At 41.2% G+C, this 18,008-nt stretch overlaps 1 protein-coding gene and 1 long non-coding RNA gene across 2 annotated transcripts; both read right to left on the minus strand.

Annotated features, from left to right (window-relative positions):
• Window positions 1-1,378: 1,378 nt before the first annotated feature.
• On the minus strand, window positions 1,379-6,832 carry LOC311236748. Its single transcript, XR_014620241.1, has 5 exons — window positions 6,740-6,832; window positions 4,513-4,601; window positions 3,428-3,507; window positions 2,527-2,613; window positions 1,379-2,284 (listed from the first exon to the last, which is right to left on the minus strand). It is a non-coding gene; the product is annotated as an uncharacterized lncRNA (long non-coding RNA).
• Window positions 6,833-11,299: 4,467 nt separating this feature from the next.
• On the minus strand, window positions 11,300-17,896 carry mrps2 (mitochondrial ribosomal protein S2). Its single transcript, XM_084324785.1, has 4 exons — window positions 17,787-17,896; window positions 15,436-15,558; window positions 14,129-14,249; window positions 11,300-12,527 (listed from the first exon to the last, which is right to left on the minus strand). Exons 1-4 carry the CDS (start codon window positions 17,809-17,811, stop codon window positions 11,990-11,992), a joined length of 807 nt encoding a protein of 268 aa, XP_084180911.1. The 5' UTR covers window positions 17,812-17,896; the 3' UTR covers window positions 11,300-11,989.
• Between the last annotated feature and the right edge of the window lie 112 nt (window positions 17,897-18,008).

Consider the following 18,008-nt stretch of genomic DNA (forward strand, 5'->3'; position numbering starts at 1 on the left):
GAGTAGTTTCAGCTGGTGTTGAGAGGGAGGAGGAGCCACGGCACGTATCCAGTTATTTTGAAACAGCTTTGTAACTTGATGACAGAAAGGCTGCCTTTGGTCGAGAAGAAGAAATGTCAAACAAATTCAGTCGTCATCATGTGATGTTCCAAAATTAAGTAAGATAAGATATTCCTTTATTGATCCCCTTGGGGAAATTTGGGCATCATAGCAGAATTTCCCCAAGGGGACCAATAAAGGAATATCTTATCTTGCTCGTTGATTTGAGAGCATCATATGACGACGACTGAATTAGTTTTACCTTTCTTCCTGACCATCCTGTTCAAGGCCTCTATAGGCACCTTGTCAAGGTGGCCATTCTGACAAACAGGTGTAATTAAGAACATTAATTATGGGCCTATTCCATTTAGGTGTGTCACAGCTGCAATGGGTAGTAATCGTGATTTCAAAATCAATCAAAATAATGGTGTTTACGATTTTTGCCATAATGGAGCAGCGCTAGGAGAAACCTGGTCCATAATGGAGGAGCGCTAGGAGAAACCTGGTCCATAATGGAGCAGCGCTAGGAGAAACCTGGTCCATAATGGAGTAGCGCTAGGAGAAACCTGGTCCATAATGGAGCAGTGCTAGGAGAAACCTGGTCCATAATAGAGTAGCGCTAGGAGAAACCTAGTCCATAATGGAGGAGTGGCGCTAGGATAAACCTGGTCCATAATGGAGCAGCGCTAGGAGAAACCTGGTCCATAATGGAGGAGTAGCGCTAGGATAAACCTGGTCCATAATGGAGCAGCGCTAGGAGAAACCTGGTCCATAATGGAGCAGCGCTAGGAGAAACCTGGTCCTTCATGACCACCTCAGTCTCTCTGGTTCAGACATGAGAATGACACACCTGAACCCTTTCACTACAGAAGGTTAACCCTCACTATTTTATATTTGTTTCAATAGTGGCAAATGATTGACATTGCCCTCGTTAGTCAATAGCACAGAATGAAAGATTGTAGTACTTTAAACTATTTTCAAGCATTTCTAGCACTTTTAACCCACAAGACATCTTTCCAAAACCAGTGCACTGTAGAGCACCAACAATGCCATGTTACAGGTTGTCAGAAGGGCAGGTGGGACATGTTCTTCATCATGGGAGAATAAGGTGTGCCGTACAATGGCTAGAAGGATGCAGACCACAGAAATATCCTGTCTTGTATTACAAGTGTTTTGAAGACCTTTCTCTGGACAGGTGTGTAGGAGACGAACACCATAAGTTAAGAGAAAAGACACGTCTTCACTTAATTTTTTATGTTTTTATTTTTCAAGCAGACAAGACGGTACAATATTAATAACACAGTGGAAATAATAAATACAAAACAGACTATAGGTGCATTACAACAGATGAGACAGGAGACAGACAATATATATAAAGCAAGAGTGGAGTTTAAGAGGTCAGCTCCTGGACAATGATGGTACAAATTGGCAGGGGTGTAAAAAGTACCCAGAAATTATACTTAAGTGAAAGTATGGGTACAGTCTCAATCTTACTCAAGTAAAAGTCAAGGGTATCTGGCTAAAAACACACTTGAGTAAGTCAAAAAGTTTCAACTTTTAAATGTACTTAAGTACAAAAAATGTAAGTTAACTTTTTTTCTGACTGTCTATTCTTCTGCAGGTGTAGCAGGTGTTTAATCAAAGATCCCTGCTTTCTAGTCTTGCACAAGGACCAATCAGCATGGGTATGGGCGGGTTAATTTTGCATTGATGGGGATTTGATTGGCTGTTTAATAAAGTGCGGCCGCAGGATTAATAACGTTAGTTCGGCCAGAGAAACATATACTAATTAAAATTGTTGGACATGTGAGATTTGTACTTTGTAGGTCTGCATTTAAAATTTAAGGAGTAAAAAGTAGTAAAAGTACAAGTATACAAACCTAATACTCGAGTAAAGTACAAATACACACAATGTTCCGGTCATATGACTTTCAGGTATATGAACAATGGGAATGACTCGTATGGTTTATTAAAATGATCCCCATTAGCTGGATGCCTTGACGTCAAGCTAGTCCGATTAGGATTAAATAAGTGTATACTTCTTCCTACTCCTTTTTGAACATATCGCTATATAGATCAATGATTTGTTTTTGTTTTATATCATTTGTATTTACATGTTCGAAATAAAGATTTAAAATAAAAACATAAAATATATGGGGGAACAAGGTCCAGGCATGGGGCCCAAGGCAATCCGTTTACACAATAGGGCCCATCCAGGTGTTCCAGTCGGGGATACAGATTCCATCTGCGAAGACAAAACCATCAACAAGTTAACTTAACTTTAAGGAGAAATCTGAAAATCACAAGCTACCGTATATCAAGTTAAATGTTTCCATGACAACCTGTCGGCACTATTACACTGTTCTAGGTACCATAGGCCGTTTGATCCGTGCCCCTTGTGACACAGGCTCGACACAAAGTCGGACCGCAACGCCTCAAGAGGCAGACGGAGGGTGACTTCTAGAAAGACGGCAGAGTCAAACTTACCAGGAAACTCTCCTCCTTATCTTCACGGCTGCCGTTGCCTCCTCTGCATCACGTGAGGCTAGACCGCCACAAGCAAACGCGCAGCTCCTAAGAGAAAATAGTTTTTCCTCGTTAGTCTTCGAAAACATGACACCCGTTACTTCTTGTCAGCACTATCACTCCAAGTCCCCACTGTTCTAGGTACCCGGTGTAGACATAGGCCGTTTGATCTGTGCCCCTTGTGACACAGGCTCAACACAAAGTCGGACTGCAACGCCTCAAGAGGCAGATGGAGGGTGACTAGAAGTTTAAAGGGGAACTATTTTACTATTTCTTTCACTATTTGGGCACTTTTACACAATTCCTGTGAGTTTATGGAACACCTCTGTAATTATAATTTTTTTTAATTCATTGTTTTGTATTTCTAATCAAGTCCTCAAAAACAGCATTTTTCTACCTCAAGATCTCGAGCCGTTTTGAGGCTGGGCTCCTAAACCACTGTGTGGCCTGGTGGCATCTGCCACATTATCATGCAGCTGAGTCTCTCTGACATCACAAATCAACCCATTTTCAGATGACTCAGTTCAGTGAGGGTGAATATTGTGAGAGGAGAATTGGAAGAATGCGCCAATATGAGAATTAGAGACATAGATCATATTAATATAAGTCCACATAGCTAGGAAACAATGCTAAACACTGAAAAAGGCCATTTATAAGATAGTTCCCCTTTAAAATGTCGTTGTCACATATAAAGGTACATTACAGTGAAATGCTTTGTTCTGTATGAGACCGCCAAGATTGTGCTTCATACAGTAAAGACACTACAAAATATACAATATAAAGTACAAAATGCAACAAATGCAAAAATGAGGTGGAGAGAAAGACGGCAGAAGTAGAGAAAGGCGGCACAGCGTCAACTTACCAGGAAATTCTCCATCTTCAAGTCTGCAGTCGCTCCTCAGGCGTCACGTGAAGCTTGACCATCACAAGCAAACACAGCTCCTGTGTGAAGAATTGTGGTGATTCGTCTGTGATTATAATATGAATTAATGTTGATGAGCAAAACAGTTACTCTCTGCATGGCAGAGAAGAGGTGTGACCCCTCTCTTCAGATAGTGTAAGTAGGGCAAGACTGGAGCAGGTCGCTAGGCGACCCGGTGCCTAGCAGTCACAACAGCATTCCTAAGATAAGGATGGAGCAGGAGGAGGTGGGGGGGGGGGGGTGATTCATCTTCAGTTGAGAAATAACAGAGAGAGAGAGAGAGGATTATGAGGAGCTGATCAATTGGACTTTTATTAACGGACTTTATCAAATGAACTTTAAATCACTGGACCTTATCACAAGCTGCGTATGTCAAGGAAGACCACTTTATTCCTGTAAAACTACCCTGTCTGGTTGAATAAAGTTCTCCTTGATGATTGTCGACTGAATCGTGTGAGGTGTTCATTCTGCCTGGGATTATCAGATGTTTCCGTGAGCACACCAGAGGGATCATTAAAAAAGTACACAACGCAGGACACTATCGTCTATCCATCACTCACTGGGATTATCGGAACATCTAACATGTGAGAAGAGTTTCCTTAGTTAGCGTTTGAAATAAGGGCACAATTGTTTTCTGTCAGTACCATCAGTCCAGGTACCCACTGTTCTAGGTACCCGGCGTAGACATGGTCTGTTTGATCTGTGCCCCTTGTGACACAGGCTCGACACAAAGTCTGACTGCAACGCCTCAAGGGGCAGACGGGAGGGTGAAACCATTGGGTCGTTAAGGCCGACGGCACACATATTCATGTCCGGGGGCCAAAGGCCACGCTTCAGACAGTGGGAGGAGCACATACGCCAAACTGTTCTTTATGACTATGATCTATTAAAACAACAAGGGATACAGCACTGAGGCATGTTGAAAAGACCAGAGCCTCAGCCAACGCAGGCAGCTTGGCCCGGGAAACAAGTTTATTGGAAGGTCGATATATCACAGACTTAAAACGACACGGCGTCAAACTTACCAGGAAACTCTTCTCCCATCTTCAATTCTGTCGTCGCTCCTCTTGAGTCACGTGAAGTTAAAACCATCACAAGCAAAGACACGCAGTTCCTACGGGAAGAGAGTTTCCTTTGTTAGAAACTGTGGTGTAATGGGGACATGCCAGACTCAGGGTATCTGGGTCCATCTGGCCCGGTTCCATACCCAAAGCCCACTGAACAGGGCCAGGGGTGTAACGATTCGACCTCACAACGATTTGATTACGATTCTTCAGGCAACGATTCAATGCATCATGAAATCTCTTCATTTGACCACGATTCGATACATTTTCTATCAGTTAATTCCCCAAAAAAATTTGAATACACAAATGTGGCTGAACTGATCACTCAGCATGAAATAGACTATGTAAGGGATAATGTATAGCTACGAGGTCATTGTCGCAAAATAATTGACCGACACGGAGCTTAGAACACCGAGGCGCCTCGCAGAGGTGTTCTAAACGTCAGTGAAGGTCAATTATTTTGCGACAATGACCGAGTATAGGCTATACATTATCCCGCTTATTACATGGCTAACTTACTAACAATATACCTAATTCATTTTACACCATCGACAAGACGAGATCAAATGCAGACACAGTTCTGTTCTGTCGCTCCGCACTGTCATCGCCGGCAGCTTCGCCGGCAGGTGTGTCTGATTGGCTGCACTGATGCAGTGTGTGTCAGTGGGCTTGATTGCTACAGCTGCGAACAGCGGTCATTATTGCTCGGCAGAGGTCCGTTATTGACCAATCACAATCAAGCATTTTGGCGAATGTTAAAACGCCATGTAATAAAGGTCAATATTTTTTGTTATTTCGATTATAAGCGATTCTAACATATTCAAATCGATGCATCGAATCGAACACATTAGAATCGATGCATCGTTACACCAGGTGGTAATGAGCCAGTCGCTATGCGCTCTTTTTTAACACAAGGCATTGGAGCCAGAGTGATGTCTCTGGAGCAATGTGGAGAGGTCCCCTCATTTCAGTTTTAATACAGAGGTCTTCAGCCAAATATAAGATTTTAAACAAACAACCCATTACCATTCCGAGTAGCCATCTAGTCCAGGTTACATCACTATGATCAAGCCACGAGTCTAGTGTATTCATACAAGTTTATACTGTACCTAGGGCTGGGACTTCGCATTAATTTCGATTAATTGGCTACAGAAAGAATTAAAAGTAAAAAAGAATTGATGCATTTAATCGCATGATGATTTCTCTTTATAGTGTAAGAATGTTACCTTTCAAAGGAGACTAGACTCATGCATGTGCTATAAGTATAAAGTATAATAAATTGCAAATAGAAATTGAGATCAAGAGTTCCCCCCCCCCAATGGTCAACTGTTCTGGAATGTAATTGAAAGTACTGCGTTTTACCATTACCTTGAAAGTGCTCAAGTTTACAAAAGGTCCTTTGCGCTATATATATATATTATTCCTAAAATTGCTGCACTGTTGAAAATGGCATTGATCTGTTGGTCTGTGTAGTAGCCAACAGGATTTAGCTGCTTAAATGTATGTATATTCATATTTATATGCGATTAATTGACTATAAAGTCTCGAATTAATTCGATTAAAACTTTTAATCGAGTCCCACCACTAAACTACCGTTAATACTGTATACATTCCATATGTAGGCCACCTACACATGTACATTACTGCTCCTATGCATTCTGGTTATGTGCCAACTGCATTTCTTTTGTACAATAAAAGTCAACGCGGCACAGCAATCACAAGCAAACAAGCAGCTCCTGAGAGAAGAGTATCCTTCGTTAGCGTTTGAAATAACGGCACAATGTTTTCTGTCAGTACTATCAGTCCAGGTACCCACTGTTCTAGGTACCCGGTCGGTGTAGACATAGTCTGTTTGCTCTGCGCCCCTTGTGACACAGGCTGGACACAAAGTCCGACTGCAACGCCTCAAGGGGCGGACGGGAGGGTGAAACCATTGGGTTGTTAAGTCTGACGCAACACACATCAGGCCACCAATGTTATCTATAGTGTATTCATACTATATTAACACTACTGTTAATACTGTACTCTGCGTTATCATATATACATCCCATATGTAGGCCTGGACATGTTAAACATATGGATGGACATTACACTTTACTGGTCTTATGCATTCAGTTTATGTCAACTGCATTTCTCTGTACAAATGACAATAACATTGTAATCCAATGATTGATGGCTGATCACATACCAGATTAATTATACTCAAAAAAAGAATCATGGCGGTATCCACTGGTCTATTAATATGCGTGATCCTCCATGAAGCAGAAATCGAGGAAACACCTATAAAAAGAGAAATGTGAAATCAAGTTAATAACATGCATGTTCTCTGTGACATTGCATTCCAAACCCCGCCCCCTAGCATCTCACTGAATAATCAGACCACTGCACTTCCGCGTTACATGGCGCTCGTGGGTGTGGGCGGGGGGGGGGGGTTGATTAGAGCCTGATGAGTGGTTAAACCAACAATCACGCGCTCCCTTCCCCCCCTCCACACCGGAAGTGTTGCGGTGGTCTCTATAAAGGAAATGTTCTGGCACACCACGTGAGCTCCTCCGCCCGCCTGCCTGTAGTACTAGGCCTCGAGCCAAACTAGTAGATTTTAAGTGGTATGAACACTAGAACCACATCATAATAATAACCCAAAGCCCGTTTGAGATGCCTAAGCTTTTCAATTACAACACACGCCGCCGTGTCGAACAACTTAACATAACTCAAGATGAAGAGCAGTTGTTCAACAGCTGTCAGCCTGTTGCGCGGGCGCGCAGCCAGCAGCGTGGCTAATAATAGAGAACACCTGCATTTATTATTATGGGCTACTACCTATACTACTAGTCTACTACTACATCATTTCATCGCATTGATTTTTGTTAGTGTTGAAAATCTAGATCCAGATTATGGCCAGATTAATTAACAAAAGCCAAATGTGGCAATAGTATCGATATCACTATATTGCATAGTCGTGAATCATTAGATAACAATTAAAAGGCTGCGACACTGTCATCATCATCTCATGTTAAAAACAAACTAAAATAAATAAACATTTTACATGATAGCTATAACATACATACTACAGGTTATTAAACACCACCAACTCACCATCGCGTCCCCGCAGCGGTGAGAGTGAGGAGGAGGAGGGAAGCAGGGGAGCTATTTATAGAAGCCGAGCTACGGGAGCAAAGAGGGACCAAGTTAACCCACATTCGGAAAATTCGCGGGATTGATTGATTTATTGATTGAAAACTTTATTAACAGATTGCAGAATGGGTAGCCTACTTACAGTACAGCTCAATACACACAGTAAGGGGATGCAGACCAGAGAAAGACTTTAGTCTTGTTTTTACATCAGGGTCCCCCATTTTCAATTAATCAGGACATACATGACATACAGATAGACAGTACTGCTATCTAGACATTTATGACATACCAGATCTACAAATACAGTACTGTTTGTGATACAAAAATAGTCCAGAAAAGAGAGTATATAAATTTGACGTGGAAACTGTACATTGGAGGAGGTTGGGTAGGTGGGGTGGGTGGTTGTGATCGTGGTATTCACTGACCTTTGGGAAGTATTTTGACATGTACATGGGTACCTTGGTCGTGTAGTGTATCTTGTAGACCAGGCCCATTGCAAGTTGCTGTACTCTGTCGTCTACTCTAAGCCATCCTAGGTTGTCAAAGTGGGCAGGGGTGAGGTGGGTTCTAGGAGTAAGGTCAAGCAGTAGTCTGACCAGTTTGTTTTGTGATGTTTGTAATTTTGTTTTTAGCGCCTTTGAGGTGCTTTGGTACCATGAGGTGCAGGCATGGTCGTAGTACCCTTGAATGAGTGCTCCTGCCAGAGTCTTCAGGGTATTCTTGTTTACCAGAGAGGAGATCCGGTACAAGAATCGAGTTCGTTGGTTGACTTTTTTTTATTACATTGGATGCCATTTTGTCACAGGAAAGATTAGCCTCTAGGATGGAACCCAGGTAGGTAATTTCATCTTTCCTTGTGACAATATTGTCACCCACTGTAACTGAGAAGCCGTCGGTCTTGCTGAGTTTGTTATTTGAACCGAAGAGAATGGACTCTGTTTTGCCCATGTGTAATTTGTTATCAGCGAGCCATATGCAGATTTTGCCTAGTTCCGAGACTGTCAGGGTTTAAACTGTGGATACCAAACAGAGAAAGTATAGATGACTTTAAACTGTTAAACAGTAATCCAGAACTATTTTATTGCACTGTAAAAAACTGTGATTTTATATGTCTGCACTTTATGTGCTTATTTCATGTCAATTCTATTCTACTACTTATTATTGCACTGCACTATTGCACTCTGTCTATTATTCTATCGTACTCTTTTTATTATTGGCTATTTTTAAAACTGAATCAAACGATAAACAAGGTGGCCTGTTGGGATGTTAGATCCTAATGTGAAAAACTGTGGTTTTATGTCAGCACTTTATGTGCTCATTTTATGTCTGTCTTTTTTCTGTTGTGACGCACTTTGAGCTGCAATTTATGTATGAAAGGTGCTATACAAATTTACAATTTATACAAAAGTTTATTATTATCATTATAATTTTTCAAGCCAGAAACGTGAGCTATGCATGCACTACGAAGGTTTTCTATAAACTCACAGACAGCTTCAAGCTGGATTTTTCTGATCGGCAAGCAGTTTTATTCACTCTGTGTACTTCTATGAGGACTGCGATGATTGTGGTAGTTTTCCAATGTGATCAGGGAACACCACTTGGCTGACCAAAAATGTGAAGTTTTTTTTTGTTCTTAACTATTAGGGGAACACTATACTCTAATTACAATTCGAATATGTTATTTCCATGGCCCAAGAAAGTTCAATCAATATTTGTGAACATGAGCTACTCTCTCCCAAAGCCAGAAACCAGAGTATAGGTAAGAATCAAACTTGTGATGTCATCAAGTATGTCTGGAGCTGCTCCATTGACAATGAATGGGAGACAGATTTTGTGGACCTACAGAATGTTTTATTTTTTATATTCAAATTAGCTTTATTCTATAGTAGTGTCTCACTTCTGAAACAGAAAATAGACCTATGAATTCAGAAGATTCCCCTGGGTTCCTCTCAGTGTCATCTATACAATATTTAAATTCATTGTCTAGCAGCTTCAAACTTTATACTAGATGACATCACAAGTTTGAGTTTTATCACTCTAGTTTTTTGGTTTGGGAGAGTTGCTAATTTTCATTAATATGTTTGTACTGTCTTAGACCAGAGGAATAATGTGTATGAATAAAATCAGGGCATAATTCCCCCTTATGATTAAGGCCACCCTGAGATTTTGGAATGTCTGATTACAGGACCTAGGCCAGTTACAAAGACCAGATATTTATGCATTTGATTTGTTAGTAGCTGTTGGGATATAAAAGAGAACATCACCAAATATTACCTAAATGGTTCAAAGCCTACAGTACCTACCCCCCTTTAACCATGCCTTTTGGAACCAGGAACAATGCATGCTTACCTAATGTGCTGCCCAGTTTGTAAACGTTTTTTTTTACCAAATATGCCAGAGGTTGGAAAATCTATATTACGCCCTCGGTGCGTTACCAACAGTTGGAACAAGATGCATGTTGGACAAATTGATCCCCCTCACGAGTCTATCGCAGTCTTTTACACCCACCGGCAACAGTCACCCAGCCTTTTAACTGTAATTTGTCTGTTCCGTTTCATGTATTACACATACCTTGTAATTTTATTTGGTTGTTTGTTTGATGTGTATTTTAATTATTTCCCTTACCTATGTATCGTCCGTCTCTTTTCCATAAAAAAGTTGTGTCCCCTTTCCCCGGCCTTTTTGTCCTTTCGCCAGGTCGTCCTTGTAAATAAGAATTTCTTCTTAATTGACCCGTCTGGTTAAATAAAAAATAAGTTACGGTGCCCTGCTTGCAAAGAAACCATACTGTATGTATGTAGTTTACCCAAGGGAGAAACACATTACCCCAGAAGCAGTATTTGGCTACCACACTGGTAGGTACTGATAAGAACCTAGCTTCGATCGTCTTCTAAAGATTAAAACAATGTTGTTTACAGTTTATAGTGTGTGCCGCCATATTGAGAGTTGAGACCAAACCAGAGTTTCCTACTTGGAACTCCCACTTTGAGGACCGTTCCATTGCATTTTTCCTAGTTCCCACTTCAATGCATTGGAGCAGATTTCACCAACATCACACGCTGCCAACTAGCTAGCTCTGAGCTGCCCATCAAGCCATGAAAATAACTCATTCCATTCATGGTAATAAAAAATGAGATACAAATGTGTCAAGGCAACATTTTGTTATGTCAGAAACCAAGCATCACACAGGAGCTCTGGCCCATCCTCTTAGACTTAGAGAATGTAATTAGATGAACATTAGCCTTGTGCTAATCGCAATTAGGGCCACGGGAGTGGCTTACTTCAATAAGAGAATATGAGGACTGTTCTCTCTCCACTGTCACTTTCCAATCAGTATAGATAGTTAGGGAATCATATATCAAACTAAAATCTGCACCAAATCCCATTCGATAGTGGGACAAAATCCAAATGGGAATCGGTGGCAGATAATGGACTGGTTTGGTAAAGATGAGACCAAAAAAAAAAACATCTGTAAACTGTTATGAGCAACTCAGTTTAGAAGATGGTCATTTTAAAAGTGTTGAATCCTCAAAAAGAGGCTACAAAGGAGACCTTTAAAATGAATATAGCATGAGTTTCTATCTTGGATTGTAATTAAAGTAGTAACTGTTTTAGAAGGCTTTAATCACAAAACAAAACATAAAAAGACAGAAAAGAAACAGTGATAAGGTACATTAACTTCTTCTGGACAACTGCTATTTGTATCCATCACATGGAACTGTTGGAACACTAGAGTTTCTAGTTTCTATCTGTATGTACAATTTTGCTGATAAGTTGATGGAAAACGATGCAACCCGATCTGTGTTCCACTGATTTACATCACATGACCCAAGGTTTAGAAGAATACAAATACATAATGTGGAGCCGAGATGATTCCTTCCCAACATCTACACCACACAGTACACTTTATTCTGAGCATTGAAAACAGCACCGTGTGGCCAGTCGGAATGTGCATCGCTCACACGCATCAGATCAAAGCAGCCTGTGTGGAAGCAATTCGAAACTGGCCCCTGCAAATGTCCTAACCCAACCCCCTCCAATGTAGTTTCTACGTCAAATGTATATACTCTCTTTTCTGGACTCTTTTTGTATCACAAACAGTACTGTATTTGCAAATCTGGTATGTCATAAATGTATAGATGTAGCAGTACTACAAAAAGGCCATTTATGATGAATTGAAAATGGGGGACCCTGATGTAAAAAAAGACGAAAGTCTTTCTCTGGTCTGCATCCCCTTAACAATTGTATGTATTGAGCTGTACTGTACTGTACCCATTCTGCAATCTGTTAATAAAGTTTTCAATCAATCAGTATTATTCATTAGTCTCTCGACAAGCTCCGTCTGCCTGCTCTTGTCCTTGGCGCGGTTCACGGTCGTCTTGAAGAGGCGACAGTACAGCTCCACGGCGGCCGGGCTGTCGTCGTTCCCGGGCACGGGGTAGGTCACCAGGCTCGGGTTGCAGTTGGAGTCCACCACCCCGATGGTGGGGATGTTCATCTTGGCCGCGTCGCGGATCGCCACGTGCGGCTGGAACACGTTGTTGAGGGTGGAGAGGAAGACCACGAGGTCGGGCAGGCGGACCCCCTTGCCGTACTGGATGGAGGCGTTGGTGAGGAGGCCGCCCTGCCAGTAGCGTGTGTGGACGTACTCGCCGCAGTCGCGCGCCATCGTCTCCACCAGGTGGCTGAACTGCCGCCGGCGGGTGATGAAGAGGATGACGCCGCCGCGGTAGGCCACGTGGGCGGTGAAGTTCAGGGCGGCGCGGAGGTGCTCCGCCGTCTGGTCCAGGTCGAAGATGTCGTGGTCCAGGCGACAGCCGAACAGGTAGGGCTCCATGAGCCTGAGGAAGCAGGGATTAGATGTATTGTCATCATACCGCACAAGTACAGTACAGGTGCAGTTCAATAAATTAGAATATCATGGAAAAGTCTATATATTTAGCTGTATTGATGCAAAATGAGCCCCAACCAAGTACTGAGTGAACGTACATGAACATACTTTTCAGAAGGCCGACATTTGTATATACAAAAGAAAAACACATCTATTTTTTATTGATGATACCGAATTTTGGGCTTTCATGATCTTTAAGACATAATCATCAAAATTAAAACAAATAAAGGCTTGAAATATTTCACTTTGTGTGTAATGAATCTATAATCTACGAGAGTTTCGCTTTTTGAATTGAATTACTGAAATAAAATAACTTTTCCACGATATTCTAATTTATCGAGCTGCACCTGTACATCTCTCTCTACCTTCATGACTGAAGCAGCTCCGAGCCTCGACATTTAGCATTTCCCTATGCTTTTTCTTTAGCTCTATTCTATTTAAATCTTTCAAAAAATATTCTTATGTGCCCAGTTGCTATTGTATGTACATATGTGTTTTATTACACGTATATGTACATACATACCAACTATTTCGCCTGTTTTATTCTCCACCCATCGATCATCCATAGCAACACTACTATCTTATACTCTAATGTATAGAGCAGTTGCTTATTGGAATAAAATACCCAGAAATATAACTATGATAAGGAACAAATGTATGTTTAAAAAAAAGTTAAAAATTGCGCTCATGAATAATGAGTTACATTTTGGCCATTGACTTTTGTAATTAGTATGGAAATATAAAGGTGATCGGTGACTTGAGAAAAGTTATGCTATAATATGAGTTCAAATCATATATATGATTTTGATCTGTTTTGTTCTTATGGACTGAATATGTAATTTGTATTTTATGGTTGAGAATTGTGATATCTGACTTATGAATATTGAGTGAGCTTTGATTCACTCGTTTTGTTTGTTGTGATGTTTTCTTGCGAGTACTTCAATGTTTGTGGTTTTATATTAGTATTTAACTTTTTATTTTTTGTGTATTTGAAATGTTTGGACCCCAGGAAGAGTAGTCTCACTTTCGTGTAGACTAATGGGGATCCACAATAAAACAATACTATAAATATCTTCCTTTTCAATTGCACAAAATTGAAATCTCTGTGTTGACATGCAAGTAAAAATGATTTCAACTTCAAGTTGCACAATAGATTAGATTAAAATGTATTGTCATTGTACAGCACAAGTACAGTACAACAAAAAGAAGTTTGGCATCCAACCAGAGTGCAAATGTAACAGTAAAGTGCAATAGTAATATACAATGTACAGGTGACGAAACTGGGTATAAAATATATAAAAGTACTAAATTAGAGTGTAGTGCTGCTAATCAGATGTATGTACAGAGTTGTAATATTAATATGCACAGTGATACAGATATAAAGACACTATGGTAGTAAGTAAGTCATACTGGCCAGCAGTGTAACTAGTAAGAGTAGGTAAGAAATTACAAGGACAGATGGATTGCTTTTCCAAAGAAGACCTAACCCAAGTAGTGCTCACACGGACCAAATTAGCATTAGATGGGATTCTGTGACACCATTACACCAACCTGTGTCGGCAGCCTTTTTTGTGGCCGAGATGCACTCTGGCATCGAAAAGGTCTTTCACAGAGAAGAGTTCTGACAAGTTGAAGAAGTCTGGCGTCTGAAGAGGCTGATTTATAAGCCTGTCTGTGTAGAGAAGAATGGAAATGTAACAAAATCACTGAGCCATTCTTGCGAACAAGAGCACTTTTCATTTGGCTAAATCATGTGTCGTTTATAGGGGTGTAACGATGCGACCTCGCAACTATTAATTTCGATTACGATTATTCAGGCAACGATTCAATGCATCATGAAACCCTCCAGAACATTTACAACAAGCGTTGCAAGGGGAAGGCTAAGAGAATTATTAAGGACTCGAGCCACCCGAACAACTGCCTCTTTGAACTGCTGCCGTCAGGCAAGCGACACAGGAGTCTCAAGGCGAGCACAGAAAGACTCAGAAGTAGCTTCTATCCCCAGGCCATCAGGCTGCTAAACGAACAATGAATGAACACTACACAACAACAACCACCAAACACACATAGCACACACATCCACACGCACACACTCACTTTAAACAAACACACTGTAGCACCCACTACACACACTTTATAGCACACACCCACTTTAAACAAACACACTGTAGCACCCACTCCCCACACTTTATATTTATGGATGAAGGATTGCACTACAACTCGTACACCTTACTGTAAATTGTACCTAAAATTGTACCTCATCCCATTTCTGCTTTGCACTAGATAGTACTGTACATTAGTACACTGCATAGTATTGTGTATTGTATATTATATGGTAACTCAGAACATTGTACATATGTCTATACCGAACAACTGTGACCTCATTCTTCTTCTAAATTCATGCTATATTATGTTATTATGTTATTTGATACTATCTTGTCTAGCACAGTCTCTGGAGCGTAACAGTAAGAAGCATTTTGTATGAAAGTATTCTGTACTTCTGTATGACAACTATTAAAGAACTTGAACTTGAACTCTTCATTTGACCACGATTCGATTCGATTACTTTTCTATCAGTTAATTCCCCCCAAAAATTTGAATACACAAATGTGGCTGGGGGAACTGATTCACTCAGGATGAATGGACTATCGGTCAATAAAAACAATACACACAATTTTTTTTTTTTTTTTTTTTTAAAGTTCTTTTTCTTTTTTAATTTCGATTAATTTCGATTATAATCGATTCTAACATTTTCAAATCGATGCAGTTGCATCGTCACATTAGAATCGATGCATCGTTACACCCCTAGTCGTTTAACTCATCATTACCCACAGAAGATGCGAGGTGCACAACCTTACCAGTGAAGTGGCTTTCAACTTGCGCTTGAGGCGATTGGACGGCGGCGGCAGCGGTCGTGTACAGCGGTCCGCTGCAGGAGTATCCTGCGGCAACCAGCCGTGGGTGACGTAGCCCCCACAGTCCTACAACCAGATGGAATGGACTGCATTTATATAACAGCTTTTATCCAAAGCGCTTTAAAACGTATGCCTCACATTCACCCGTTCACTCACAGACAGACAGACGGCGGAGGGCGAGGTGCCGACCTGCTCATCGGGAGCAGTTAGGGGTTAAGTGTCTTGCTCAAGGACACTTCGACGCGCTGCTGGGAGGAGCCGGAATTGAACCGGGAACCTTCTCATTACCAGATGACTGCTCTACCTCCCCGAGCCACTGTCACCCCTGTTGTGATATGGGCTTATCCTGACTATTGTAAACAGCATAGTGTGTTTACGTGTGCCAATGGGATACTCGAGTTATCCCAAATGACATCAGCTATGGCCTCTGTGTATCCGACACATTCTAAAGAAACACCTGTGGCCCTGGTGTAATTAACGTGACAGCAACGACGACACAATGACCACTCTACCTCCTGAGCCACTGTCGCCCCCATGATGTAGAGAAAGTACATTATCAGCTTAGATTTGCCCAGGAAGTGACTTTGATGGTGTTTTTGATATTTGGTCAAAACATCAAAACAAAAGTCACATAGTAAAATGTAGCCTTTCAGCAGCGACGCAGTTGCTTTGCAGTCGCTCTAACTTTTTGGCCAGGCTCTTATTATTAATTTGTGTATCGTCACGGTTTTGTTTTAAATTTGCCATTAATAGTTAGGGCTGAACAATTAATCTAAATCACAATTTGGCAATACAGACTTGCACGTTCAGCCATAGACAGTCTGTGTTCTTCTTGTTATGCATGTTTGCCGTTTTTTTTTGGAGCTCCTATTTATCTGCTGTAACATGAATTGCCCAGTTTGGGACATAGTACCAATAAACTTGACCTTGACTTGTCCCCCCCCCCACGGCACACCACAAACTGCCTCTGCCAGTCTTCCGTGCCAGTAGCCATCAGGCTCTGCAACACCGGCGTGGGCACAGACAGACTGCTGCCAATTGCTGGAGAACTAACGGCTGGTGAACTTGAGAAGTGTTAGGACTGTCAGACTTTTATAATAAACAATGCACGGACTCTGGTGCAGTGTTACTACGGTTTGGGACCATGTATATACCATCATCACTATTACTACTGTCTGATTGAATCGGGCCACTCACTTTGTTCCATTATTGTTCCATTTACATTTAGTCATTTAGCTGACGCTTTTATCCAAAGCGTGTTACTACCTGTACCCTCCCACCATGCTGCTATGACACTTGAATTTCCCCAAGGGTATTAACAAACTTGAAAGGAACATTTGGCTCAACTTGAAATGGTATCCTATAGACTTAATTATGTGTTGGTGCTTTGAGCGCCACAAAACGAGTGCCATTTCAGCTCCATTGTAATGAGAGTGACGGTAGAGATGATCTCCAAAACTAGGCGAATCACACCAAAACTAGCAGCACTCGGGGTAAGTGGGAAATGGAAGAGGTGCTGAAAAATTAGTAATGATTACATTTTGATATTGACTTGTTGACACATCACAAATATGTTCCACAGATCCAAGTAAATCGTATACAATTGTTGAAAAGATACATACATGTCCTCCAAACCCCCCTCCACCTCTCCTACCAACCTCCTCCAATGTAGTTTCTTCGTCAAATGTATATAGTATTTTTGTATCACAAACAGTACTGTATTTGTAAATCTGGTATGTCATAAATGTATAGATGTAGCAGTACTGTCTATCTGTATGTCATATTATGTTATGATGAATTGAAAATGGGGGACCCTGATGTAAACAAGACGAAAGTCTTTCTCTGGTCTGCATCCCCTTAACAGTTGTGTGTATTGAGCTGTACTGTATTGTACCCATTCTGCAATCTGTTAATACAATTTCCAATCAATCAATACATACAATTGTTAGGGGATGCAGACCAGAGAAAGACTTGTTTACATTAGGGTCCCCATTTTCAATTAATCAAATTGTAAATGTAAGGACCTCACAAACAACGAGGAAGCGTTAGGATGAGACACATTTGACTGTGACTTTGGAATGGTGTCCCATCCGAATATCAAAACACTGTAACGTTATCTCCAACGTCACTTCTGGGCTAATAAACCAGTTACACGTTAGCTAGCTGCCTAAGGTGCCCCAGTTCCCCAGCTAGCTAAACGGCTAGCTACGGACAACGACACATATAGCCTGTGGCATCAGAAATAGTGAGACGATAATATAAAATAGTAATACTTTTTTGTCCAGCAGCCTTACCTTTAGTGAACACCCCAGCGGCCATGCTTGCTTGCTAAGCACCGTCTCCTCCCACGGAAGGTCAAAGAACGGTGCATGGTAATTGTAGTCCGCAGGGTCACGTCAGTACGTCATCTACAGCGCGGCATAGATATCTATGCAGCGCGGTACATTTCAATATGGACTACAACACCCACGAGCCGACCAAAAATGATAAAAACGTTTATTCAAAAAACTTTATTG

The sequence above is a fragment of the Notolepis coatsorum genome, assembly GCF_963971535.1.
Source record: "Notolepis coatsorum genome assembly, chromosome: 11".
In the NCBI taxonomy this organism is placed as follows: domain Eukaryota; kingdom Metazoa; phylum Chordata; class Actinopteri; order Aulopiformes; family Paralepididae; genus Notolepis; species Notolepis coatsorum.

What these genes read in the sequence shown, in the direction of transcription:
- mrps2 (XM_084324785.1), bottom strand. Translation starts at nt 17,811, where the DNA reads ATGGCCGCTGGGGTGTTCACTAAAG. An exon ending in AGTTGAAAGCCACTTCACTG is followed by an intron (nt 14,250 to 15,435) that starts GTAAGGTTGTGC and finishes TTCTCTACACAG; the next exon opens with ACAGGCTTATAAATCAGCCT. An exon ending in AAAAAAGGCTGCCGACACAG is followed by an intron (nt 12,528 to 14,128) that starts GTTGGTGTAATG and finishes CTGCTTCCTCAG; the next exon opens with GCTCATGGAGCCCTACCTGT.